This window comes from Ambystoma mexicanum, chromosome 11 (assembly GCF_040938575.1).
Source record: "Ambystoma mexicanum isolate Mex_15411 chromosome 11, UKY_AmexF1_1, whole genome shotgun sequence".
Lineage (NCBI taxonomy): Eukaryota > Metazoa > Chordata > Amphibia > Caudata > Ambystomatidae > Ambystoma > Ambystoma mexicanum.
Window position 1 is genome coordinate 957,121,466 of NC_090934.1, and position 27,440 is coordinate 957,148,905.

Consider the following 27,440-nt stretch of genomic DNA (forward strand, 5'->3'; position numbering starts at 1 on the left):
CAGGAGGACTTCATGGGGAGGGAGTCGCCTACTGGGGATGAGGATGACCACCTGGGTGATAAGTGGCACAACACCCAAACGTGCTTGAAACCTCTAGTACCCTTTTACACCCCCCCCCCACCCACTGATACATCCATGTGCTATTGTAACATCATGTCAGTTTCACCAACTGAGACGAACAAGATCCTCTGACACATAAAGATTATCCCCAGTGCAAGTACTGAGAAGAGAAGGCCCGAAGGAGCCGAGAAGATAGGCCCATACAGTGGGAGGAAACTTTCTAGTACTCTGCGGTGGAGTGTTCACCTAAGCAACATAAACATAGATTAAGGACTCTGTGAAGGAGAGAACAGTCCTGGGTGCAAACCAGCCAAGAAGGAGTGCAGCACAGGAGACAGCGCAGCCTTGGAAAAGCAAGAAGACTCGAACGCTTTGAAAAGTCCAAAAATCTTCATCCGCTGGAGACTGCAAGTAGGCAGCGACAAACCTTTGCCCGGTGGTGTGGAGCTGGTCGGAAACATGGCTGGAGGATGAGAAGTGGTGGCGTGACCCTGGAAAGGTGGACCGTGTGGTCCTGCAACAGCGCCTACACTGCTGTTCTGGAGACCGGGAAAAAGACACATGGAGTAAGAGCCACAGAGACACGGAACGCCCGTGCATCTCACCCAAATGAAGCTAGACCCCAGGAAGAATTGGCAGTGTGTCCCAAAGTCAGTTAAGATAACTGGTGTAATGTGGGAATCAGTATTGGTGTAAAGTTGGAAAATGAATGCGAGTTAACTGAAAATAACGATGCGAGTAATCTCCTACATGGCAGTACATGGCAGGAGAGTGGACCAAGTGGGCTTAGCACAAGAAAGAGAGAGGCAAGGGTTTGCAACCCAAGCAAGATAATGGTCTGGGACTCGATCCGTCACCAAGCTGGCACTGGCCACTAGGTACGAGGTCTGACACCCTGTCCATAACCACAGTGGGGGAGAGAAGCCCATTGGTCACCAGGGAAGTGTCTGGGACCTTTCCCACCGTAACAACGGGGAAGAGGAAAGGATTTGGGACCCCAACAGAAAGACACTGAATCGCCCTCACTATACTGACATAGATAATTACACTAGTCATAAGAGAAGGATCTGAGATCCTAACAAGATTTGGGACACTGTTGAAAGCAAGTCACAAAGGCATAGTGTGGATCAACCTGGACGCACTGAGGAAAGATGCTATCAAGTAATGCCAGGAGCAGGGAGTCATTCTCCTCGTACAAAAATATAAGTTGTGATAGACACACCAGGGTAAGAGAGTCCTTCCCCCTTGCTTAGTGTTGATCTCTGCCGAAACATACCAGGAAAAGGGAGACATTTTTGGTTCAAAACTAAAAGTGGATGTGAAGCAGCTAGGATAAGGGGAGTCATTCCCCCTGGTCTTTGTTGTGCATTGTGTCAAGACACACAAGGAGAAGGGAGCCATTCTCCTGAACAGAAGATTATGTAAAGACTGTTTTGAAAACTGCAAACCCGCGGAAGGGAGTCATTCCCCCTGGTATTTTTGTTTTGAAGGAACTTTTTGTTCAACACCATTCAAGAAGCGGGAGAAAGGAGCCACTCTCCTCAAAGAAGGAACTTAGTTTATTCTTTAGTTATATAGTCTGAGGGGTAAAAGTAGGTTTTGCCTAAGGACGATGGAATTTACTTTGGCGGGCATTCTTACAGACCCTTCTAGTATTCGTTTTGAGGCAGGGAAACCCATCTTAGAAGTTAGGCATAGTTAGAACCTCTTTTCCATTTCTAAAATAAAGGTTTGTAACCAAAATCTTGCCACCATTGTGTCAGTCTCCTTCTTTGACACCCTTACGGGACTTTCTCACCCGTTTCCACTGTCTTGGTAACCTATTGTGGCCTGGGACCTTTGCATAGTTCCAACAGCTCTGGTACATAAGCCTTTCAAACCTATGGCATTGATGCACTTAAGCTCAATGGAAAACTGCTTTTCTTGTTGTAATTACATCAGCTAGTCATTTTGGTGAGCTGGAGCCTTTGTCTATCGTGTAGTTCTCATTTCATAGAGACCATGTAGTCTGACGCACCCACTCTTCTTAACAAGGGTAGCCTCAGACTTCCACATAAACCAGGAAAAAGCTCTACTGGTTTTCTTTCCAGATCCCTAGACAGAAACCATTGAATCCTCCACCGTCTTCCTATTCAAAGGATTTTGAGGTTTTATCTTGAGGACTACGCCTCCTACCTCCTGTTGCAGACTGTTTGTCACTTTCGAGGGGGTCCAGCCATGCAGACACTATAGCCAGGTGGATAGTCTCATGTATTTCTCAAATTTAATATGTGCAAGGCAAGTCTCCACCTCAAGGCCTCCATGCTCCCCTGATGAGATAAAAGAGCAATGTATTAGCTTTCTAGGTTTATGTACCATAGGAGACCAAATGCAATGCAAAAAACGTGGTCCTCCCAGACAGTTTTCTGTAAATATTTCTTGCTGGATTCCAGTTCAAGGGCTCATGTCCATTTTGGGCAAGCAGTTCCAAACAATATATTTGCAACAGTGTAGAGTCCATACTTCCTGGCTTAGAGTAGTGCTTTGGACTCTCACAATGTATGGATGAAAGGGGGCGGGACATAGGAGTAAGGAAAGGTTGCTCACCATAGGGCTTACTCTACTCCTAGACAAAAGTCCCCTTTCACCCATATGCCCGCCCTCCACCCATCAAACAAAAATTGTAAAATAGGTCCTCCTGGACCTCTTGGCAGTTCATGAACTAAGGGGAAGGAGCACAGGAGGGGACTAGGGCGTGGTCATGCAACATCATGTAGCCCACCTCTACTGACTGAATTCTGAAATGGGAAGCACGCTAGGCTTGGCTGTGGCTCCGGTCCTGTCCCCGCTTAGTGAGCACTGCCAAATTTATGGAGGAAAGGGAGTAACCGACTCTGAGAACATTAGTCACTACGGTGAGTAACTTTTCCTTTCTTCTTCTTTCCTGTTTGGACCTGTTCCACAAATTTGAAAAAATCAACCATTACATATCATAGATTGGACAAACATTTGTGGTGTGATGAGTAGTTAATATATCTTCCTGTAATATGAAGACTCTGTTTTTCTTTGTTTTGACAATGAATTACAGCAACAAATATATCAGCAATTGAGTTGTCACTCTGATTTGTTGTTGTGTGCAAATGTTAGAATTCTGCATTTATGCTACATTATAATATGTTGTAGGCCAATATAGCCCTGTTTGAAGCATGCTGTAAGGAAAGAATACAGCAGTTTGATGACGGTGGTTCTGATGAAGAAGACATCTGGGAAGATAAAAATATTGCCTTTACACAAGAGTCGAAAAGACGATCCAGGTACAGTTACCCGAATATTTAATTTGAGCAGGTATTTTTCTTGTCCTGCTTTTACTGAAAGAAATTAAATTGAACTTCAGATGTATTGTTTGCCATAATTCATAGTGGCTCATTAAGAGTGTTGGTAATCTGGCGGTAAATCCACCGAAATACCACTAAGCAGAATTACTGTTACTGCCACTTGGTCCAGCAGATTTACTACTGGATTTCAAGTTCTGTTAGAGAGTTGCAAGACCCCATTTTTTTGGAGTCTAGAGGACTTCATAGGGACTTTAGCGAAATTACAGCTGATTTTTAGGTGGCAGTAAACCTGCCCTCTACCGCCAAACTCAGAGTTCAGCGGTGCAGTGATGCAGCTGTAATACGGCAGTAACAGAATTACTGCTACCTTGCTGCAGTTATTTCGGGCACCTCCAACCTCGTAATTAGGCGCATAGTTTCTTGAGTCGATTGAACACATCATAGTGTCAAACTTGTCTTTTCTTTAAACATAGCGCTGTTTGTCATGGATAATATGTAGGTTATGTTTGTTCTCTTCTCACATAATGTACAAATATTAAATTCCACATTATACGCTGAATGCACCACACCACACCCTACATCCCCTTTTCAAGGGATTTCCTCCCAAGCTGAAGACGTAAGATCCTGGATAAATATTTTCCATCAGGAATACCCTTTGGAAAGCTCTAACAGCTGAAAAGGCAGAATGTTCTTACCTAAATGCATTGTCACTTCAAATATGACTGTTCGTCATATAGTATACTTTTAAAAATGGTCAACGGTCATAGAATGTTACCCGGTTTGTGTGTTCTTCTTTGTAACATAGGTGGCATGCTTCAAGAGTAGTGCATTTTAAGGGTGGGTTAAAGGGAGCTCATTGATAATGGGTTATGCCCACTAAAAGCATACTGTCTGCTTGTGCCTACATTCCCTGGTTGAAATGGCTCAATGGTTTGTAGGGGTTCTTTGCAGGTACCTTTTCATGGATATTGTCTTTTCCTCTGAATATTAGAGTGCGTATGTTTCCAATTTAGCATAGTGTCTCATTAAGGTTTTTTGGCACAAACTCCCCTAAATTGTTTACCTGCTAGCCATAGAGTTAGCTGGATGTAGAACTAGCATAAAGATATTCTTTGTGGTGAATCGGAGGTGGGACACAGACAACTGGACATGTTTCAGAAACATCTCAAAGTTTATTAAAGGAAAAGAAAACCCCTCACCTATCCCTTTTGCTATGGGAGATATTCCCCAACTAATCAAAGCAGAGCTACTTGTCAGGACATCGTACATGAATTGATTATGTCCAAACCTAAGCTATCTTCCTGATCCTACCCCTGTTAAAGAAAAGAGAAATTTGGTCAAGTGTTCTACTTGTTGCTGGCTGCTACATGACCCCCTCCCAACCAATGTCTCTGGAAATTGCCCATCTCGGTTTCCAAGGTTTTTTTGTTGCTTTCACAGTTCCAATAAATCAAACGTTCTTATGCATACAACATAAAAATGTTCCTCTTGTCTTTCTCAGATCTGGCTTTCTGTTAGCCGGTGAGATGGCACAGCAAGGTAGAGGGTTCGCTTTGATATCCGTGAAGAGCCTGCCATTGCAGCTTCGAATCCCGGCAGGGCCAAACTCAGCCTTCCGAGGTTGATCAATGAGCACCACACACGGTGGGTAATAATAAGCAGCACTCAGATGCCTGAGGGTTTGTAGCACTATATAAATGCAAATTATTATTAACCATAAAGACCTCCGGATTTCCTCATAGCAAAAATGCCTAACTCTGGTGCCCCTCCAGACAAGTCTGTGCAAACGTAACAAGTTTCTTCCCAGTGGGTGCAATTCAGTTTGACATATTCTTTAATTGGTCAAAGGCTCACTTTGGTTCAACCCTTCGGTTCTGTTCCGTTCCCTGGATGGAATAACGTCTGGCAGTCCCACGTGGACCTGCAGATTCATTTTCAGCTAATGGGCTGTGCTTCTCTAGCCATCGTCTGTAGCATTGGCTATCTGACCGATCTAGGGTCTTGCCTCTCGGGCGTGTGTCTTCTTTGTGAAGACCACATCTTTCATATAAACCCTTTTCAGGATGTTTTCTCATCTTTACTCTTTCCCCTTCTAGCGCCTAGGTTTCTAGTTGACTCCCTTTTAGGGATTCCTTTATCTCCTGGTTTCAAACAATCCCTCTTCTTTTTTTTTCCTCCTTTTTTTTTTTACCCCTGTGTTGGAGTTAATTTGCTCTTCTTCAAACGATCCTCTGTGTCCTGTGAGCTTCTTAAATGGCTTTGTTGGAGTGTCTCAAATAGTGTCACGGAGCTCAACCGCCCTCCTCCATCTCCTTATTGTACACCATAACTTTTGTTTCAGTGTCTCCTTCACAGGGGGAGGCGGTTGCTCTGTCTGCAGCGGAGCCTTCTTGCATTGGATGCTGCTTCCTGACTCTCCATTATGGTGCCATTATTCACTGCTGCCTTCTGTCCGATATGCCAATCTCCCGCATTGGTCGCAGTTTGGTCTTGCTGAGACCTTGGCGCTGTGGTTGATTTGATTTTGATATGATTTATTGAGTGTTTGTAAGGTGCCTATACAACAAATAGTGTTTCCAGGCGCCACAAGACAAATGATGGGAGGGACCAGGGGAGTAAATAAACCAGAAATAAAAAAGAATTATTTTTAAAAAGAATAGCTATCCTACTAGGCCTTGTGACATTCGGAACGTCTAAGTGAAGTGATGGGAAGTGCAGGAGAGAGGGAATGGGGGGGCAAGGAATGGGCAAGTGCTTGTGGGAGCCCAGGAGGGGGAAGTCCCCAGGGGGTTTCTGGGAGGAGGCCCCTGGCTAAGTGGAAGGGCGGAGGTGTCCACAAGGAGGGGAATGCACAGCTGCCCGGCTGAAGCCCATAGGCCAGTGCTGAGGTGGGTAGAGTTCTGGTCTCGACTGGGCAGAAGGCCTGGTAACCTGTAAGACTCATTAGGACCAGGCCGCCAGTCTCTGTGGCAGTGGGGAGGTTGGGAGGGGGAGAAGAGGTAGAGAAAAAATGTGTTTTGAGAAGTTTCCGGAACTTGAAGAGTTCCGGCTCAAGTCTGAGAGGGGCGGGGAGGCTGTTCCAAAGGGAGGTAGTACCCAAAGAGAGAGACCTACCTCCCACTCTCTGCTTGGAGAAGTGTTTGATCAGCTGCGTGTTGGAGCTAGAAGAGTGGAGGGCTCTAGCAGGGAGGTATTTGGGGGACAAAATTGGAGATGGTGGGTCCCAGTCCCCAGAAAGCCTTGTAGATGATGCAGACGGTTTTGAATTTGATCCTCGCGGCCACCGGGAGGCAGTGGAGGGATTTTAGAGCTGGAGAGATACGGTCCATGGGCTTCAGGCCAAGGATAAGTGTTGCAGCCCTATTCTGGATCAGTTGAAAGGGGAGAAGGGAGGAAAGGGGAAGATTGAGGAACAGGCAGTTGCAGTGTTCAGCCTAGAGCAGAGACATTGAGCTTCTGGCGGAAGGTGCGGAAAGGGAGAATGCCCCCAAGGAGGTGTAGCTAGCTGAAAGTGGGCCTTTTTGGCAAGATCCAAGATTGAGTGGTGAAGGAGAGTGAGGAGTTGAAGATGACCCCACATTTATTTTGCCTCACTAGATAGTGAGGGTAGAGGGCTCAAGGAGGGCGGCCAGAGTGCAGAAGAGAATCTGGGCACAGGTTTCCCAATAAGGATCTGTTTTACTGGCATTAAGAAAGATCATTAGCCGTGCACCATGCCTGAATAGCGGTCAGAGATTCGGGAATGAGAGCGTACGAAGAGGCGGTAGTAGAAGGAAGTTTGAAGGAAAGCTGTGTGTCGTCAGCTTAACACTGGAAATGATGAGAGGAGGAGGAGATCAGGTGGGCAAGAGCGGTTAGGTAGATATTGAAAAGCCAAAGTGATAGACTAGAGGCCTGAAGAATGCCACAGGTAGAGAATGAGGCGGTGGAGGAGAAAGGGCCCAGTTCCAACTGGGTAGGACTGTTAGTTAGGAAGGAGTTCAGCCCGTCCAGTGCCCGGTCCATGATGCAGCGGGTATCGCAGAGCTGTTTTATGAGGCTAGAATGGTTGACCGTGTCAAAGGCCGAGGAGTACTTGAGGAGAATGAGGATGGCAGCAGAGTTGGCATGAAGATTAGCCAGCAGATCTTCACGGTTTTTTTCCCGGAGAGCAGTTTCCGTTCCTCTGGATTCCTGAAATCCAGATTGATGGTCGCGGAAACCACCAGCAAATTCAGTGTAATGGATCAGTTGAGGGAAGAACAACTTCTCTAGGAGTTTGCCCAGGAAGGGGGTGATATAGAGATAGGGCGATAGTTAGCCGGGCAAGAAGGGTCAGCAGAGGGTGCAGAAAGGAGTGCTTGAGGGAAAGAACCAGTGGCAAAGAAGTGGTTTCAGAAATTAGGGTACAGCTGGGGTGAGAGAGATGTTGTCCTTAATAGTTCTGGAAGAGCAGGGGAGCACCTGTTTGGATGAGACCTTCATAGACTGGACATCTTTAGAGACCTCATCAGGTGCTATGGGCAAGAAGGGAGAGTGTGTGGCTGGGGCACGAAGGGAGGTGGGAGATTAGGAGGGGGTAGTATGGATAGGGGTGGAGGAGAGTTCAGATAGGATGTCTTATGTTTTAGATGTGAAATGGGAGGACAGAGCTGTGCAGAGCCTGGGAGGGAAGGGGAGAAGTAGAGACTGCCTTTGGATTGGCGAGTGCCTTGCAGATTTGGAAAAGTTCAGCCGTGTTAGTTGCTCCCGAGATGTGAGCCCTCTTCTTGGAGCGGTTAGAGAAACGATATTGCCTTTGGAGCAGGCGGCAGCCCAGTTTGTCAGCAGATGTACACGAGGTCTGCCGCTTCCATTTAGCATCTCTGCACTTACGCTTTTCAAAGAAGCTAGATCAGTCATACCAGCCATTACACTTGGCGCAGGCTTCAGGCAGATCCACATGACAGCGGCAAGGATGTCAAGGGGATTAGAGATGATGAGTTGAAGGTTAGCAAGGATCGAGTCATTTGGAGAGTCAGAAGTAGGGGTTGGAGGGGGAATGAAAGTGGAAGCAAATGCAGCTACTTACTTGCTTCATGAGTCGAATGACATCAAAGGAGGCTGGAAGTGCGAAAGGCGGCTCAGACAGATGGCCCCAGGCGAGAGGAGATGGAGAGGACAGGCAAAGGTCACTGAACAGTGATGTGACTTATTTAGGAGTGTCAAGGTGGATATTTAAGTCTCAGAGGTGGAAGAGTTTACAGGTATCGGTCAAGAGAGAAGAGGTGAGGACAGCCCATTCAGAGAGAAAGAGAAACATAGGGCCAGGGGGCCTGTAGATGGTTGTGAGAGTAAGTGAAAGAGTAGGAGAGTTTAGGATGAGGCATTCAAAAGAGGAGTAGGATTGAGTAGGTATGATGGAAGCAGGGACCCACTCAAGGAAAATCGGGGACACTCCACCTCCAGACCGGTTGGGCCTGGGTTTGGAGAAGATCTTAAGCCCTCGGGAAGGAGAGTATCTAGAGCAGTGACCGAGTTGGCATTGAACCACGTCTTGGTGAGGACGTCATGGTCAGCCTTCAAGAAGGAAACAGATGTCAGAGGAGTGTTTAACAGCAGAAACGGCATTCAAAGGAGCTAAGTAGAGCTGGCTACCACCTTTGAAGGTTTTTCCGGGGGGGGGGGGGGTACAGGTGTGTGGTACTCCGTTGGTGGTAGTGAGGAGGTTTGCAGGGAGGGGGGGAAGGAGGAGTAGCAGGAGAAGGGCAGAAGTTAATGAGAGTGAGCAGGCGCCGGTCAAGGAGTAGTAGATTAGGTTGAGAACCCTGGGCCATGACAGCACCATTATGATAGACATTAATGATGCACCTAGAGGATGAGAAGTGTGCCAAGAGTACTTACCATCTAGTGAGAGAAATAGAGATCTAGACTGTTTAGCCTTCGGTGTGGGTTACACACCCCGATTTCCACTATGTGGCTACAGTGTATAATTCAACAATCCACCTTATATTTTGATTTCTCCATGTGGTTCTTTGTATAGAAAGTAAGGAAGATCTCCAACTAAGAAGGTATCCCTGATGTCCTGGAATACAAGGGGGTTCCACCATTTATTGGAAGTAGGATTTCTTGTGCTTCCAGGAAACTTGGTTACTCAAACCATCTTTGGATGGTTTTTCAGCCTACCTAAACCCGGCTATCCAATGGCCCGCAGGCAGACCATCTGCAGGCCTGTTAATTCTGTTCAATAAAATGTCACAATATGAGCCGGTTAAGCACACGCGCATGGGTCCTTGTCTCCACTTTGTAATTCTGAGAAAGAACCAGGGGTTGACAAAGAGGAACACTCTTCCATTCACCTCATCATAATTAACATCTATTGGAGTGTCAAAGGTATTAACCCCATAGAGATGCGGTATAACTTGGAAAAAGCCATTGAAGAGGCATTCACTTGGCCAAATATGGCCATAATACTGTGTGGAGATTTCAGTGTGGCCTATCCACCTATGAGTCAACTCCTGGAATGGGAAACTAAAGAGCTATGTCCTAGCAACTCCGTCAAGATTAATCTATGGGTCGAACTGTTTTTGAGGCGTGACCTACACATATTGAATGCCACCTATGAAAAAAACATAGTAAGTCACTCTACATGGGAAAGAGGACCAGCAACATCAATAATTGACTACATCTTCCCCTTTGAAAATCTGGCAAAGAACGTACATTATCTGGAAGGAGTGAGATCGGCAAAACGTGATCATAACTGGCTAAAATTAGCGTGGCATGAACATCACACAGGCCAAAAACCAGTAATAAAGGTTCAAGTGGAAGTGCCAAACAATGGGTCCCGTCTCAAACTGAGCTCGCATGCTGTTGTAAAAATCCTAAATTCCTTACAAAATAAGATGAACGCAGGATCACAATCTGAGGTCAAGATCCCCCATAGACTATACTTCTATCCTGCAGACCTATCGAAAACCAAGAAAAGCTCATGAGAATAAAAGACTGCATTCCCATAGTTATAAGGCACTTGTCACCAAAGGAAAAGAGCTGAGAGGGCTCCTCCGTGAACAAACCAAGCTCCTTCTGTCTTACTCCAGAGATCTGTGGAAATCAGGCGGCTGAAGGCAAATTACAGATCATGGTATATCAGCCACCGTAGTATTCTGTACCAAAATGATGCAGAATCTATGATGAGATTTTTGAGCAACAAATCCTCGGCCGAAACATGGTACCTGATCAGATCTCTGAATCAGAAGCAAATTTCGCTTCAGGGAAATTGTGTCTCTGAGGCAGGGTGGTCGGCTTTCTTTGAAGCCTTATATGCCTCAACGGGAGGGTGGTATAACCATGTGTCGAGAACTACAATGGCGTGGTCCTTACCTTATCATATGGACGACCTAGTGACTTCAATGAAAGGCCTGAATACCTAGAGGGCCCCAGGGCCTGACGGCTTATCTAATATTGTTCTAAAAGAAAACACAGAGCAATGGGCCCGAATCCTGGACTTGGTGCTGAAAAATACACTTTTGTTGGAATCCATTCCTCCATCTTGGAAAACAGAAAATCTTATTTGAATCTTTAAAAATGGCAGCCATTTGAATCCAGCGAACTATCGGCTCATAACCCTATTAGATGTCTTGGGTAAGCTATATGCCACCTTGCTACTCAGAAGGCTGTCGGACTAGTCACAGGAAAAAGATCTGGCTTTGTAAAAGGCCCAGGTTTCGCCCCACCAGCCTTTTTGTTAAATCCATTAAAGCATAAGGCCAAAGAGACAAACATCAAAATCTATGTGGCATTTGTAGACTTTCCTAAGGCCTTAGACAGCTTGAACCGTGAACATCTATGGGTCAAAATGGAAACAAAGCAATGCCTGCCGGATCTTCTAGAACAGATAAAAAGCCTATATAGAGGCACCTCTGTGCGTATTCGCCTATCTACGAAAGCAGAGCTGACAGATGAAATTCCCACATACAGAGGCGTGAAAAAGGGTTGTTCTCTGGCTCTGGCACTTAATAACTTCTATATTGCATATCTGAGTGTATTTATGGCCATCTGCAGAGGTTTTCAGTATGAAATGTATTGGCATAGTCTGCATCTGCACCTAACTTTTCTCAATAACATTTTATAAATACTTGGAAACCAAAAGAATCGATTAACTTTATTTGCCTTTTTATGTTACAAAAAACATTTGAGCAAAAACAAAACACACCTTCTTACATCTACCGACTTTAGTTCAGTCCTTGTCCACCATCTTTCCTTTACCTTGCTAGATAATAGGTTTAAGTAGATCTAAATTGACTTGGAGTCTTCGTGCTACTTGCGTTGTTTCCTTTATTTGGATTCAGAGATTTTTCGTCTCATCTTCATGCTCCCGTTACCAAGTAAAGTTCTCCATTTTCGGTTCCAGCACCTTTCAATAGAATTGGACCACGGCTATCAGCAGTGACGTTTGTGTTCCTCCAAGTAGCTGTTGACACTGTTGTCATCTAGTGATAGTTCTTTGAATTTCTCTGCAAACCGCTAAATATGCTCAGTTCTCTGCTTGGTAAAATATGGGCAAACCATAAACAGATGGTACAAGTTTGCTTTAGGTTCTGATTTGATACAGAATTGGCAGCCAGCAGATCATTTATTGAGCTTGGATCTCGCTGTGTTAATTTCAATGATGTGACACAGGTTGAGTCACAGACTCATGAAGGCCGACCACATACAGAGGCGTGAAACAGGGTTGTGCAATGGCTCCGGTGCTTTATAACTTCTATATTGCATATCGGGGTGAATTTATGGCCATCTGTAAAAGTTTTCCATCAAAGTTAGGGTCAATGAGAATAACACACCTCTTATACACTGATGATCTTGCCCTGATGGATTATACACCAGTGGGGCTCCAAAGGCAACTAAACCAACTTCATGAATATGCCAGCCTAAACGATCTAGAGATTAACAGAAAAAACTAAGATCATGGTATTAGAATAAGAGCGGCTGCAAAAGTCCATAAAGACACATCGATGGTCTCTGAATAATATGGAAATCGAACAAATCAGCTGCTTCAAGTACCTGGAGAGTTGGATCACCATTAGTAGCAAAGAATCTGTGTCGTTTGTTCAGCATCTTAAAAAAGCGGACATGTTGGCTTCACAGGACTCCATATTGAAGAGGACATATTGCAAGGTCTCCCAGAAGCCCCTTATTGATTTTTATACAGCAAAGGTCGTTCCAGTGCTAAAATATGGTGCTGTATGTTTTGCGGAGGTACCAGCCACACTATGGTGCTGTATGGAGGCGGCTTTTTGGAAAACAGTTCGGGGGCTGCCTCGATCAATTCCCATCAGGAGGTGCGGAAAGAACCTGAACTATGTTAGCTTAAAGTAGCTGTTGATTGGAAAATCTTGAGCCTGTTTCGTAAATGCAGCTTTTCAAACACTTCATATATGTTCAATGAGATCGGTAATATTTTTGGGTCTAAGGCCATCAAATATCTGAACATTTGGAGAAACTACGCTACCAAGCTTATGGAAGATATGACCTGTTTGAGAATTCTTTTTTTTTTTTTATTTTTATTTATAGGCAAATGTTCCAGCAATCACACATTTCAGAGCACATTATGCAATATGTACATTACCATCAACTAATACACATAGAACATAGGTAGTACATTAATGAAAGGAAATAACCTTGATGTACATGGCGCCATGGATTTCATGGTTGCTCCCGGGGTGGCCTAGGTGAGTTAATGTCAGATGCATTGTCAGTACGATTGATTAGATAACTGTTGAAGGCAGACCACACATTCCTGGGACAAGAAAAATGCACCGGGAGCATTGTTAGGTAGTCTTCCTCACAGGTTCGTGACCAGCTGAGTGCACTAAGCCATTTCTGAAAGGTAGTGGGGGGGGGGGCATTTCCAGCACTGGAGCAGACATTTCTTGGCAACCATACAGCTGATGTTGAGAAATCTGGCCACCCACTTGGCGTCATCAGAACCCCACACTCCAAACAAAGCCCCCAACGGGTTAGGGGCGATCACTGTGCCAGTAATGTCTGTAAGGGCCTTCAGAATCCGCTCCCAAAAATCTCCCAGTGCACGACACGTCCGAAACATGTGTAGGTGGTCTGCGCCTTCCTCTCTGCAGCGGGCATAGGTATGTGCATCAGTGTGGGTGAACTCGGAGATCCTATGGGGGATATAATACAGCCTATTCAGCAGTTTGAACTGCATGACACGATGGCGGGAATTGAGGGATACTCTGTTCGTGTGCGAACACATACTCTTCCACAGATGGTCAGAGATCTCCAGGCCCAGCTCATCTGCCCAATGCGTGCATGCTTTAAAGGTGTCGGCCCGGAACCGCAGCCAACGGCATTTTGTACAGAGAGGAGACGACACTCAACTCTTTCTCTCTTTCTCCTCCTTCTCAACTGACCTTCACCAAAAACTCTCTTCCTGCCTTACTGCCATTAAGAACTGGATGTCTTCCCGCTTTCTCTCTCTTAACACTGACAAGACCAAAGTCGTATTCTTTCCCTCCAACTCTCTTCCCCCTCTCAATCCTCCCCCATTCATTCACTTTCCTCCCTCTAATCTCCCTATCTCGCTCCAAGCTCGTAATTTAGGCATTCTCTTTGACTCCTCTCTCTCCTTCTCCCAACATATTTCCCTCGCTTCTCTCACCTGTCGCTACCACCTCTTCAATATTCACAAAATCTGTCCCTCTCACTTTCCACGCTACCAAACTCTTAAACTCCTCCCTCATGTTCTCCTGCTCTTCCCTACTCGTTGGACTACCTACTTCTCATCTTGCCACTCTTAAATCCATCTACCACTCTGCTGTTCGTACCCTCTGTCTCCTTGCCTCCCGTGACTCCATCTCTACTTCTCTCTTACCTTGGCTGGCTTCCATTTCACTCCCAACTTAAATTTCACTTTTTCTGCCTTGTCTTCAAATCTCTCCATGGTCTCGCTCCCCTTTATCTCGCTTCCCTCTTTCTACTCCCCCTCCCGTTCCCTTCGGTCCGCTGACCATTTCCTTCTCACTGTACCTCGGTCCCCCTGTGCCTCATCCCGCTTCCGCTGCTTCCAACTCCTAACACCTCTGCACTGGAACTCCCTTCCTCTTGCTATTCGTTCTACCCCCACCTTCACCTCATTCCGCACTTCCCTTAAATCTCTCCTCCTCCATTCTTCTCCTTGGAACCTCTTCTGCTTCTCCTCCCTCCTTATTCTTTCCCCTTGACTATCGCCCCCCTCTCCTGCCTCCCCTCTCTCACCCTTCCCTTTCCCTCCTCCTACCCATCTCCACCCATCCCCCCTATCCAGTCCCACTCCCCTTGTCTCCCTATCCCCTTCAGTTAATTGCTCTTCTCACTGTTTTGTTGATTAAGTTTGTAATTGCTTCCGCTGTTATATTCTTTGTTTTATGTATTAAGTTGTTCCTCTGTACAGCGCTGTGGTGTTAGGCGCTTTAAAAATCAATAAATACAAATACAAATTCAGGGGTGTGCGGTGGCTCGTCAGGGAAGGTAGGCCATCTGGCACGGAAGGCAGCACGAAGCCTGTAATACTGTAACATCTCCAGTGCAGAGCCAGAATGCTCATACCTCCATGATTGTGGGTCAATGAATTTCCCATCAGGCAAGAAATCAGTGAGTTTCCGGTAGCCTAGAGCCCCCCATTGTCGAGCCAAAGCTGCATCCTGTGTGGGCACCAGCCCCGGGAACCCCCAGGCAGGGAGCCACTTACAGTAGGGATATGATTCAGTTACTTTAAAGAGGCGGCCCAGGCCAGTAAGGTTGCCCCAACTGGGGAGAACCAGGAGTCGGGGACATAATCTCGATGAAATATCAGTCATAGTACTGATCCCACCCGCTGCCAGTATCTCCAATTTGACGTATGGGTGAAGCTGAGGGCTCAGTTCCCAGTACGTAGCATATTGGGCTTGTGCAGCTGGCCAGTACAACATGAGGTCCGGCGCCTTGAACCCTTCCCTCTCGTATGGGGGCACCATATCTGACCATTTCTTACGGACCGCACCCGCATGCCACAAGAACTGTGCCCATGCCCTGTGTAACTTTGTAAAGAATTGTTTCCCGGGCCATACTGGGACATTGCTAAAGACATATAGCAGTTTGGGAACCAGAATCATTTTGATGAGGGAGAGTTTCCCAGCCAGTGACAACGGACGAGAACGCCATCTGGCCATTTTCGTTTCAGCAAGCTGAGCAGCTGCTACATAGTTATCCGCCAACAGGGTGGCCTTCGACAGGGACACCGGGACACCTAAGTACTTAATGCCACCGGGGGACCAGTGGAGTGGGTACTCTGAGACAGGTTGTTTGGTATTATTGGTGAGTGGGAACATTTCTGACTTGGAGTAATTGATTGTGAAGCCTGAGCTGGTACCTATGTGTGTGATATCGCCCAGAATGGGGTCAAGATTGGTAGCGGGGTCTCTAATATATAGAAGTACGTCATCAGCGTACAGAGATATTATTTCTGGCGTGTCTTTCAGATGAACACCTCTATGGGCATGTTGTGCCCTGACATGATCCGCCATAGGCTCTATTACTAGTGCAAAACGAATCGGGGAGAACAGGCAGCCCTGGCGAGTGCCCCTGAGAAGTGTAAATATTTCGGATGTCAGGGAATTGACCCAAACCCTAACCACAGGATCAGTGTACAATAATTTAATATAGCCAATCGTATTAGGACCAATTCCCATAGTCTCCAAGACCAGCCACATGTATTTCCACAAGTCCATATCAAATGCTTTTTGGACGTCAAGCGTGCCCGCAATGGCATTAAAGTCCTGGTCAATTCTCACCACGACATTGAAAAGCCGCCGGATATTGTGGGAGGTCGACCTCCCGGGCACAAAACCTCTTTGGTCCTCATATACCAAGTGTGTCATTATTGGGGGGAAGCGGTTAACTATCACCTTTGCAAAGATCTTTGCATCAATATTAATAAGCGAGAGAGACCATATGAGCCACATTCATTACTTGGCTTGCCTGGCTTAAGCAGCACAGTTATGACAGCCTCGCGTAGAGGGGGGGGCGGGGGAGGACGGTCAGCCGAAGCAACTCATCCCACACCTCCAACAGGTTGGGGGCTAAGATAGCGACATGTTCTGGTAGAACTCAGGAGTAAGCCCATCGGGGTCAGGTGCCTTACCCTTCGGGAGGTCGATCGCTTTTACTATCTCCTCTAGCTGGATCGGGGAATCCAATTGATCCCTGGTAGAAATGGAGATATTTGTCATGGGATTCTGAGCCAGGAGATCTCTTATGTGTTGTTCGTGTTCTGGCGGTGCTGCGTAGAGGTTGGTCTAGAATTCTGTGAAGATCCCCAGTATTTGCTGGTCCGACCATTGCGGCTCACTGTGTCCTTGACAGATAGTCTGGGCCTGGCCCCATTCCGCTCGGGTTAGCCTACCTAGTGTCTTCCCCGCTCTATCACCCTCTCTGTATCTCCATGCAGCTTGTGGGCGGCTGAAGTAACGGACCTCCCTGGTGGCATATGTGTCGAAGATCCCAAGTTTTTCACTGATTTGCGCAAGGTTAGTGGGTCTTGCCGTGGTGGTGCAATCTGATTGTAACTCTCTTAGCCTTGATTCGGAATGGGTGAGGTCATTCCTTATGGTTTTCAAAACTCCTGCCTCCCTCGAGATGGACATCCCTCTGATGTAGACCTTGAAAGCCTCCCACTGGACCCCAGCAGTAGTGGCCGATAGGTAGTTGCATTCAAAGAAGGTCACAATATCAGCCAATATGTCAGCTTTGAATAATATGTCTAAGAGGGCGGCGGATTTGAAACGCCATGTGCTAAATGTAGGCGTGGGAGATCTAAGTGCTATTGATAGGGTAATTGGTGCATGGTCGGACAGTACACGTGCCAGTATCTGGGCCTCATCTATCCTATCAATCAGGTTGCTGGATACCAGGAAAAGATCATTTCTAGATGAACTGTCATGCACAGTTGAGTAATAAGTGTTAAGTGTATTCATGCAATTGGGGATGGAGAGCCCTCCAAACATCGCGGCCCCGGAGTGTAGAACTATGCCTGAGCAGTTTACGTGCCACCCTGGACAATGCCCTGGGTGCTGATCCCGTTCTGTCCAAGCCAACGTCAAGTATAGGATTCATATCACCTGCCCCCCCCATATGATCTGAACACCCACGTAGCCCAGTAGGATTCAGGCGACGGTTTCAAAGAAATCGGGGAAATCAACATTAGGGCCATAGGTATTCACCAGAAGGTATTCCCCACCAATCAACGTGCAATATAGTATGACATATCTGCCCTCAGGGTCTATATATCTTTTCAGGAGAGGGAATCTAACGGACTTATGGATCAACGTAAGCACACCTCTGGCCTGCGTATGGAGTAGGATGTGTAATATCTGTTGGGCCCCCAAGATGGGCCGATATTAATTGCCAAGTTAGTCTGGACGTGCTTATACTGCAACATGAGTATCTTGACACCATGTCTCTGGGCATAGGCCATAATCTTGCAAGCCTTGGTATAGTTACTTAAGCCCCAGATGTTCCAGGACATTGCCTTTGTGGGAATTTCATAGACTCTGGGTACATCCCAGCAAGTGTGACTCGCCAAGTCCATCCAGCTGGTCATGTCACTGTTGTGACACCCTTCCATGATGCGAAATGCTGTTCTGTGTCTGCCATTTTTTATGTGAACACCCCAAACCCACCCAACCACAACTGGCAGTGTCTCTACCCGCCCCGTCCCATAATCAACACTGATTTCCCCCCCCCCCAAAACCAGAGTTAATGGACCGACCCCAACATGGTCCATCTGTTTTGTGGGCCAAATGGGCTCAACACTCAAAGATATGTTGTTGCAACTGCAGTGGGGTTTGCTGTTGCCGTGCCGCCGCTTGAACAGGATCATTGAGGCACCAATAGTCGTGCATAGGTCAGCGGTGTAGAACAATGTACCACAGTATCATCCCACCAGTTTAAGCAGTAAAAGAAAGCAACACTGTAGCCTAAGTAGACGTGGTCAATCGGTATCAGATGGTAGATGCATCGAGTGGTATAGCCCCAGGTGAGAATGTCGAATAGTTACATGTAACCAGATAGAACAGGATTCGGAAGGTAGCAAAGCATAATCGAGATGTTCCGTGTACCTAAATTCAGCAAGTTTTACACAAAAGCTGTGGAGAGCTAGCATAGTGGAAACTACTATCAATCAAATCAATAGAAATTAGTGATCTAAACACAAATAATGTGAGGGTGAGCAGCTGTGATTCAGTCATTATCCATAAGGTCTTCAGCCGGCCCATGGAGTGGAATCTGTGCTTCAATTAACTTTACTGCTTCATCAGGGACAGTGAAAAAGTACAGTTTTTCCTTAAAAGTGAATTTGAGGCGTGCTGAAAACAATATTTCATAGGAAATGTTCCACTCTCTCGGGGAAGATTCTGATCGTTTGCGAGCCGAAGCGCAGTTCACCTTTTTCACGTGACGGGCGGAGGATGAGGTCCCCGTCCCTGTAATTGAGGATCTTGGCAATGATAGGCCTGGAGAAATCGCCAGGTTTAGGTCGTGATGAAAGAGCACAATGGGCACGCTCGACAGTGAAAAAAGGGAGACAAATCAGGGTTGTCAAGCAGCTCTTTCAGGAGGTTTTTGACTGCAATTTCCATGCGGCACTTGAGGGCATTCTCCGGGACCCCAATGATTCATATGTTGTTTGTTTGTGACCTGGATTCCTTTGCCTTTACGATCTTCATATCGCGGGTGCCTATTCTAGATTCTGCCTCAGTAATTCTAGTGCCGGCCTGATCAAGCCGGGACTTGAGCGATGCCACATTGGCATTAGTCATCCAGTTTTTCGTGGAAAGAGGCGACATTTTTGGCCATTGATTCCATCATTGCAACAAGGTCAGGAGTTGGAGTACTTGGGGGGTGAATCATGTTCATCATGGTTAGAGGACGACTGACCCGACTCCATTCTAGGTGCTGCTTTGGCGCACTTGTCCATGGCCCCCACTTTATTGGCACCACAAGATCTGTTTGACATTGCACTGTAGGTGAGAGCATGGTCGTGTCCAGTAGATAGTACCTGGTGGAAATATAAGCACCCAGACAGGGGCGAACAGTACACGTTGGCAGCGGTAGGGGGCGATGAAAGACCAGGATGGAGGCCACATGGTGCGAGGGTAACACTGCAGCAAGAACAGGCCAGTCAGGGCACAAGCAGGAGATTGAATCTAGCAGGTGGGTCGAGTTAGCCAGCAGACACAAGATGAGCTGAGGGAGAGGTGAGGCAGGTCATGATAACACAGTTGACCCGTGTGATGATGGCAAGAGTGGCATGGGAATATAGGCGGCACAAATCTGTGGCAAGGGCACCAATATCTACAGCGCAGCAGATGTGGGGAGCACCTGTGAATATACTATGCCATGTTTTAGGACTATTGCTAGTCATAGTATAGTGGTGGGGAGTGCAGGCAGACGACGGTATGTATGAAGGAGGAAACGTTCAAGGGAGCCAAAGGAAGCACGGATAGTACCAATCTGACAGGTATCTCCAAGTAGCGTTTTGCCTGCAGCTCGTGGGGCCAAGGGCAGAAAGAAGGGCGGGCGGTCTCGAGCAGCAGCCGGGCCGAGAAAACAATCAAAGTAGCAGGTGGTTGTGTAGGCACCGGGGGGCGTCGTAGTCAGTAATAGATTCAACAGTCACAATGAGCCTGACATCTGTTGTAATGGGGCCCAGCGGAGGCAGCGTTGAGAGACCTCAGACACAGCGCAGGGTGGGAGGAGAGACACACATTCAGGCCCACAGCTGCCGCGGCGCACCCCAGCAGATATCAAAGCGACCGTACCCAGTGCGTAAAGTTATGGCCCAATTATGTATGCATGCTGGTGGAGGCTAGCGGTGTTGTCGGGGCACCATTACAGATTATCAGAGCGCGGGGGGGCACCAATTTCACCCACCTGAGTAGGGATGCCAAGCAGGACGTCTCGAGGGGCTGGCGTTGAACCCGCTGTGCAACAGGACAGGACGCGGGACAGCTGCCAACCCGAGAAGCCGCCGGCAGCACCAGGAGAACCTCCGCTGCAGGCTCAGGGCCCGTCTGCACAGAGGGGGCACGGCAGTGTGGGGCTTCCAGCCAGAGCGCCGCTCTCACTCTGTGATTACTCCCCAAGCGAGGCGCAAGCTCGTCCCGCTGGGTGTGAAGCAGTCCGGCCCCCTCCACACAGCACTACAGAGTGGGGGCGGGGGGGAGCAGTAGCTGGCAGAGTCCTCAACGGGGTCAGAGTGGTGGGGGGTGGACAGGCTCGGCCCCCACACCACAAAAGTTGGCAGGCAGTAGCAGGGACACCAAACCCTGATTTTTCCCAGGATTGGAGCAAAACGTGCCTCGATCCAGCAGCTATTTATGGTGGTAATTGCAGATTAAGGATGACAGATGATCCGCTGATGCAGTTGGATGAAAGCTGATGGCGCACGGAGCTATCAAGCTAGGCAGTCATTTTCTAGGCTGCTCAACGGCGCCCCCTGTTTGACTGAGGATTTGATAACTAATCTAACCAGGGTGAAAACGAAACTATTTGGGGCAGTCTGGATCCAAACCACAGAAGATGAGGGAAAGTTAAAACTCCACACACAGCTGGCAATGGAGGTAAGGAAACAAGGTACAATCCAACCGTACCTGCAGAAATGCCGAAACCCAAAAATAAGGTCAGCCTTCATGAGACTGTGACTCAACCTGGGTCACACCAATGAAATTAACACGGCGAGATCCAAGCTCAATAAAGGATCTGCTTGCTGCAGATTCTGTAACAAATCGGAACCTAAAGAAATCTTGTATCATCTGTTATGGTTTGCCCATATTTTACCAAGCAGAGAACTGAGCATTTTGAGCGGTTTGCAGTGAAATTCACGGCGCTATCAGTAGATGACTGTGTCAGTGGCTAATTGGAGGAACACAAACGTCACTGCTGCTAGCCGTGGTCCAATTCTATTGGAAGGTGCTGGAACCGAAAATGGAGAACTTTACTTGGTAGAGGGAGCATGAAGATTTGACTAAAAATCTCTAAATCCAAATAAAGGAAATGACACAAGTAGCACAAAGACTAAGTCAATTTAGATCTACTTAGACCGATTATCTAGCAAGGTAAAGGAAAGATGGTGGACAAGGACTGACCTTAAGTCGGTAGACAGATGTAAGACGGTGTATGTTGTTGTTTTTGCTAAAATGTTTAATTGTAACATACAAAGGCAAATAAAGAAAGAAATAGTAATTCTCGTTTTTTTGTTTTCTAAGTGTTTATAAAATGTTATTGACAAAAATTACGTGCAGATGCAGACTATGCCAATGCATTTCGGACGACTAATTGTCCTTCATCAGTGCCTGTAATCCTCATCTGATCATTATGTAGTCAGTCAAAATTTACAATCACAGTTGTATTAAACCCCCAATACGATTTCATCGTCATTCTTCATGTTTAGAACAATATATACCCAGTTCGGATATAGTTGAAGGCAAAAGAAACCACCAATTGATCCAATATTCACCACATTCAGTTTTGATCACAATCCCCACAACATTGCAAATCAGTTCCAACATGTGTCCATATACGTAATGTTACATGGTACAAATATAAATGTAAATATTTCATAAGGAGCCACGAATTGTGTATATTTCAGGTCATTACCAATATAGGTAACGTTATTAAAAATATTTAGTATGCATCCGGTCACAAGACGTTCCAACATAAACAACACAAGAAAAAATAGAGCATATTATGATATATTGTTTGGTAATTCTCTCAACACCATATTAAAGTCCATACCTCTTTCTTGATTACTTTTGTATTGACCTCTACACCTGCTGACATTATCCATCTTAGCCATACCCATCAATATACTCTTTCGTTTGTTAACTGTGTATAGCAGTATTACTAAAGGTGAATACCATTCCTGATATTTCATGCGCTTCAGGCAATTATAAAATAACCTGGTGTAAACTGACACCTGTTGTTGACTCCTAAATTGATAGTGAAATGTGATAACGGCAGTCATTCTCGCATGTCCTCATCCTGAGGTGTGTGCCACATGCTCACTGCATTGAAATTACATAATAAAGTAACGGACATGTCTTCACCCGGAATGCACAGAGCAGCGTTCTGCCGAGATTCTGTGGAAACATTACTAATCGTATTTGTTTCTTGTGCAATGTACTTTGACAGATTAATCAAAACCATACTTACCCCCATCACATTTCTCGTGTCTATTTCTAGTGCATTAAATCATGACTCTGCTTGGAGAGTATGACTGGGGCTTTTTGAGGTTGCTACTGCTAATGTAAACTAACAGTAGTCATGGTGATAGTCATGTGGTAAGCCAAGATGGCTGACTGTGTTAGTTCAGTAGGAATCCACATGTCAGCCATATTAGGATGGTGCACGTGTTGATGTTGCAAGTGCTTAAACACTTCTGTGTTATTCATGATAATCAATGGATTATACTAGGCACTGTTTTCTTTATTAAATATTAATATATTTTCTCCATATTATGTTATATGGTACTAATGATCACATCGTGAAATATGTATTGGGACTGTCGCTCTAGTTCTTCGTTCTTATTTTAAAACTCTTTTTTACATCCACTGAAGTTCTTCGTTTTGTGTTGTAAAACAGTGTTATCATTGATCGCTCTCCTGTGATGCCACTCGAGGGGCAACCCTCTCATATTTTACTAACTAATAAGTAATGTTTACCCATTTTAGTGGATCTTTGAACCTTGGTAACCTAGCAGCCTTTCATAAATATGACATACTCATAAGCCTCTACTTATGATGTGAAAGTGTGGAGCTACAATCAAATCATTCATCCATATCAGGGAGAACAATCATGGTCAAGATCACATATCAGTTAGTCATTTCGCTAGATGATCATAAAAAGCAGTTCAAGTCTCATTCTCATTCATTCCTTTGGGGGCAAGTGAATAAAGTCCATCAATACAGTAAGCTTCTCTTTAAGCTCTTTTCCTATCTTGTTTGCTGTCTTGTGTTACAGTGACCTCTAATACCTGAAACCTAAGTTGAGCAATGCTGTGACCCTTTTCGTGAAAATGTCTTGCAACTGCTGAGGACATGTTCTTGTTCCTCGAAACAAACACTGCTCACAGGCACGTCCATCACATGCGCATGCGCTAATACATGGCATCCAAAGCTAAATAATCACTGAATGCTCAAGCGCGGCGTAGCAACACTACTCGAGTTGCCACAGAGACCACTGAACGCACAGAGGAATCTCGGCAGGACACCCCCGCTCATGCTCCATCATAGGCCAAAACAAGTAAGTGTACAACCCTTCCCATCGAGATATTACTACCGGTCCGTACAATGCCTGACGGTGATCCGCTCCCCTCTCGCACCCACAGACAGAACGGTATGCAAGCAGACCACCGAAAGCGATTACACCTTCAAATGTTAGCGAATGCGGGAAGACTCATGATCTACTCCCAAACGCCGTAAATCAGGTCAAATAGTTGCCCTACAGTGGTTTTGCTGGATATAGAGCCCCATTTACCAAATACTAATGGCAGCCCACTAAACCTCTATTTTTCCTAGCCAGAAGTTCCACGCACTAAGTGAAAAACTAGTGCCCAACAGGCCAGTTAGAAAACGCCTATTAGAAGAGAACCCAGCCCTCCTTCCCACTGAACACTGCCCAGCTACAGACACGAGAAGACAAGGTCAGTGGTAACAAGAGGACATTCAAAAAGCCCTCAGCAACTTTAACTTTTCTAGAACCAGGACCCCTGGTAAAAGAAATAAAATTAAAATCGGCACAATAAATGCGAGAGCCTGTAGGTCATACATATGAATCTGTCTCCTCTCACCACAGAGCTAACCAATCCAAGGCCCAGTTGAAGGCGCTGACACCACAACACCCCTAACATCGATCCACGTTCTATACTATTAAGAGTGACGTCGACCAAGGTTTGGTCAAGACATTCTCTTGACAAGATTAATAATTAATTGACCAGATGAATAATTGTATCCGTTTTTGTTATGACACACTGATTTATTTTCACTGTTCTTTTCAAAAATGTTTTTCACTAATGTCTTGTTACAATATGTTGATGTACAAATATTGACTTATATTTTCTTATCAACTGCACTATGTATTAGAAAGCACCTCAAGCATCATCTATTGAGATACTGAACAGATCCATTGAACAAATTAAAATCAGGCCAATTAAAAAGGCCACAAGAAGGATCGCAAATTGTGATCTACTCCTTTTCACATGAAAACACTAGGAGTTGATCTAGGAAGGTAACTGATATTGAAGTACCACATAAATACTAGACACGAAACCATGCAAGACTGATGCATGTTGAAAATACCAGAGCAAGACGCACCTTGTTACACTATGAATGTCGGGTCTGGAGCCTTCCACATGTACTAGGGTTGGGTTGTGCCTTTTTAGGGCACTTCACTTAGTTCTGCAAGCTACCAGATATTTACCTACTGGTTTGATTTTATGCTATTCTGTTTCTCCCCACCCCCAGTTATCATATGCTCTTTACTTAGGCTTGGTTATGGGTCCTCATATAGACATTGGGGTAGGAGAGTCTTTGTATAGATGTTAGTTTTTTCAATATACCCTGCTTTTGGGTGATCCAGAACGAAGTAGCAATATCAGCTTCTCACTTGGCACCAGTCTAAACATACAAGTGGACTTTTCCTTGGCCTCAAGCCCAGGGATCATATCTCTCCAGCTCTGAAATCACTTCACTGGCTCCACATGGCTGCAAGGATCAAGTTCAAGACACTCTGTATCGTCCACAAGGCTTTCATGGGCCTGGGACCGCTCTACCTCTAGCGTTCTCTTCCAAAACATCTTCCTTCTCGAGCTCTCTGCTCATCCACCGCCAAATCTTTGAGGGTCAGATGCTTCTCCAAGCAGAGATTTGGGGGCAGATCTATCTCCTCGGTTTTAGCTTCCCTCTGGAACTGCCTCTCTCAAATTTGAGCAACTCAAGACCTTCCTTTTCGCTTCTTTCGCTCTTCCTCTCCCCTGCTGACGCACCTGACTGCTCCACTTACTGGTCACCTGGTCACCCTCTGAACCCGGGCCCAGGTTCCTGCATGTCCAGTTGCCCTTGCACTGCCTCTGTGCACCCCAGCATTTAAGGGTCTGTATCTGCAAACCTACAGTCCTTTCTCTCTGCACTTATGAGCCACCCGCTGGCGGCACTTGAGTTAACTGCACTTCCCCCTTTACCACCAGCACTTCTCCCCTTCCCCTCTTGTTGCGCCTAGAAACACTTGTATGCAGGCATGTTTTAAATGCCACATCACATCATATCATATATCAATGAGTCGACTTTTGGGATACTCCGAGTGGTAACTGAACAGGGAAATTGTGGAGCAGCTTTTCTCCATGTGGGGAGACCCCAAATCAACATATTTGAAAACTGAATAAGAAGTGCAAAACCTTTGGCTCAAAGAAGTTTCTTATTTTTTTATTTTTTTTATTTTTTATTGCGATATAGTCAAAAACAACTTTAAATAAAATGTGACTATTCACAAAAATATCATAAAATTACATAAAACGACATAGATCAGAGCAAATACAAATATACCAGAAACAGCTGAACACACTTTTTCATGATCTAGACAAATCCACATTAGACATTTTCCTTTTAAAGAAAAAAACTAAGACTATTTTTCAAAAAATAGTACATAACCCACAGCGACCAAAAAGGAAAGAGGAAAAAGAGGGAGGGAAGAAACAAAAGGGCGACCTAGTTGAATAGAAGGTATATGAAGACAGTAAAACAGTACAACTCCAACAAAGTATTAATTATGAGTAAAACAAGACTATTACATATCGTATGATGAAATTACTCTCTTCCTTCGGGTGTGTTGTTAAATTCCACTCCCTCAGAGGTTTTGCTACTTCAATCGTTAAAAAGACTTCGTTACCCGAGGCCAGTCTATGCAAAAAGCAATCCGTGATCAACCACCAATTCTGAGGAGCAAATCCCGCCAACCTTCGGATTCTAAACTCCAAGGTCAATCAGCAAATGCTTCAGGGACTGAGTAATTACACCTCCACATTTATGACAACCCGAGTTAGGCGTGCCTACAGAATCTCTGATATGCTTAATTTCCAGAGTTGGCAGCAGATTAAGCCTAAATCTCAAGAAATCTGCTCGAATGACAGGGTCTGAAAATTTGGTCAAGTATGTTGGCATCGAAGACCTGTATTTGTCAGTTAATGTAAAAGAAGCAAACAATCTGGATGATCTCATACGTGCAATTGTTCTAATCCAGTCCATTCGTTTTAAGAGCTCTTTGGCCCTATCTGGATTTTGAGTCAGTATGATTTTCTCACAATCTGCTTCAGCTTGAATTTTAATGTAGATGTTTTCTAGATTGTTCAGGTATTGGTTGGACGAGCCCCTTAAAGTTACTAGAAGATCTTCATATAGGGGAGGGGGAGTAAAGATCAACCTGTATTGAGAAATTCTGCTCCATTCGAGGCAAGCCCTTAGTGATTTCAGACCCAACTCCTACCTCAGGCTTGCTATGGGCACACAGTTGGGTAGACTCAACACCCGCTTCCACAGAATACCCTCCAGCCTCTCCCAATCAATGTCATATGATTGGGGATTAGCTAATAAACCATATATCAAGGCCGGGAAAATCTTATTGTAAAACGTAGAAAATTGACATCATTTATTCAAGATTCATTTCATCGGAGACCCTGACTGCAGTAACTTGGCGTCCAAATTGGACGTTACCAACCCCTTGTTCGGCTATGCTCTAACCACAGAACCGAGGTAGGTAATCTCTTTCACCTCTGGGGTTCTTTGGTTATCCAAGCACCAACTGAAGTTCTTTGTTGGCTTCCGAGGGTGTTTGAAAATCAAAATTTTTGATTTGACCGGGTTGGGCTTCAAGCCATTCACTTCTGTATACATCTGAAACGCAGCCAATAACGTCTGCAGGCCAATAGGGGTCCAGCCAATAATACAATATCGTCGGGCATAGGCAAGCCAACTGTATGTAAATAGTTCCTAGATCGGGCTGGCCAATGCCGCATTTAGTAACCCTTTC

The 27,440-nt window shown here is 45.7% G+C and overlaps 1 protein-coding gene across 10 annotated transcripts in view; it reads left to right on the plus strand.

The window, feature by feature from the left end:
- PPP6R3 (protein phosphatase 6 regulatory subunit 3) overlaps positions 1–27,440 on the plus strand; it is a 2,530,957-nt gene that overhangs the window by 2,022,187 nt on the left and 481,330 nt on the right. For all 10 annotated transcript variants that reach the window (XM_069624114.1, XM_069624109.1, XM_069624112.1 and 7 more), the window contains one exon: positions 3,223–3,353. In XM_069624114.1, the coding sequence (XP_069480215.1) occupies positions 3,223–3,353 (131 nt within the window). The remainder of the gene's footprint in view (positions 1–3,222; positions 3,354–27,440) is intronic.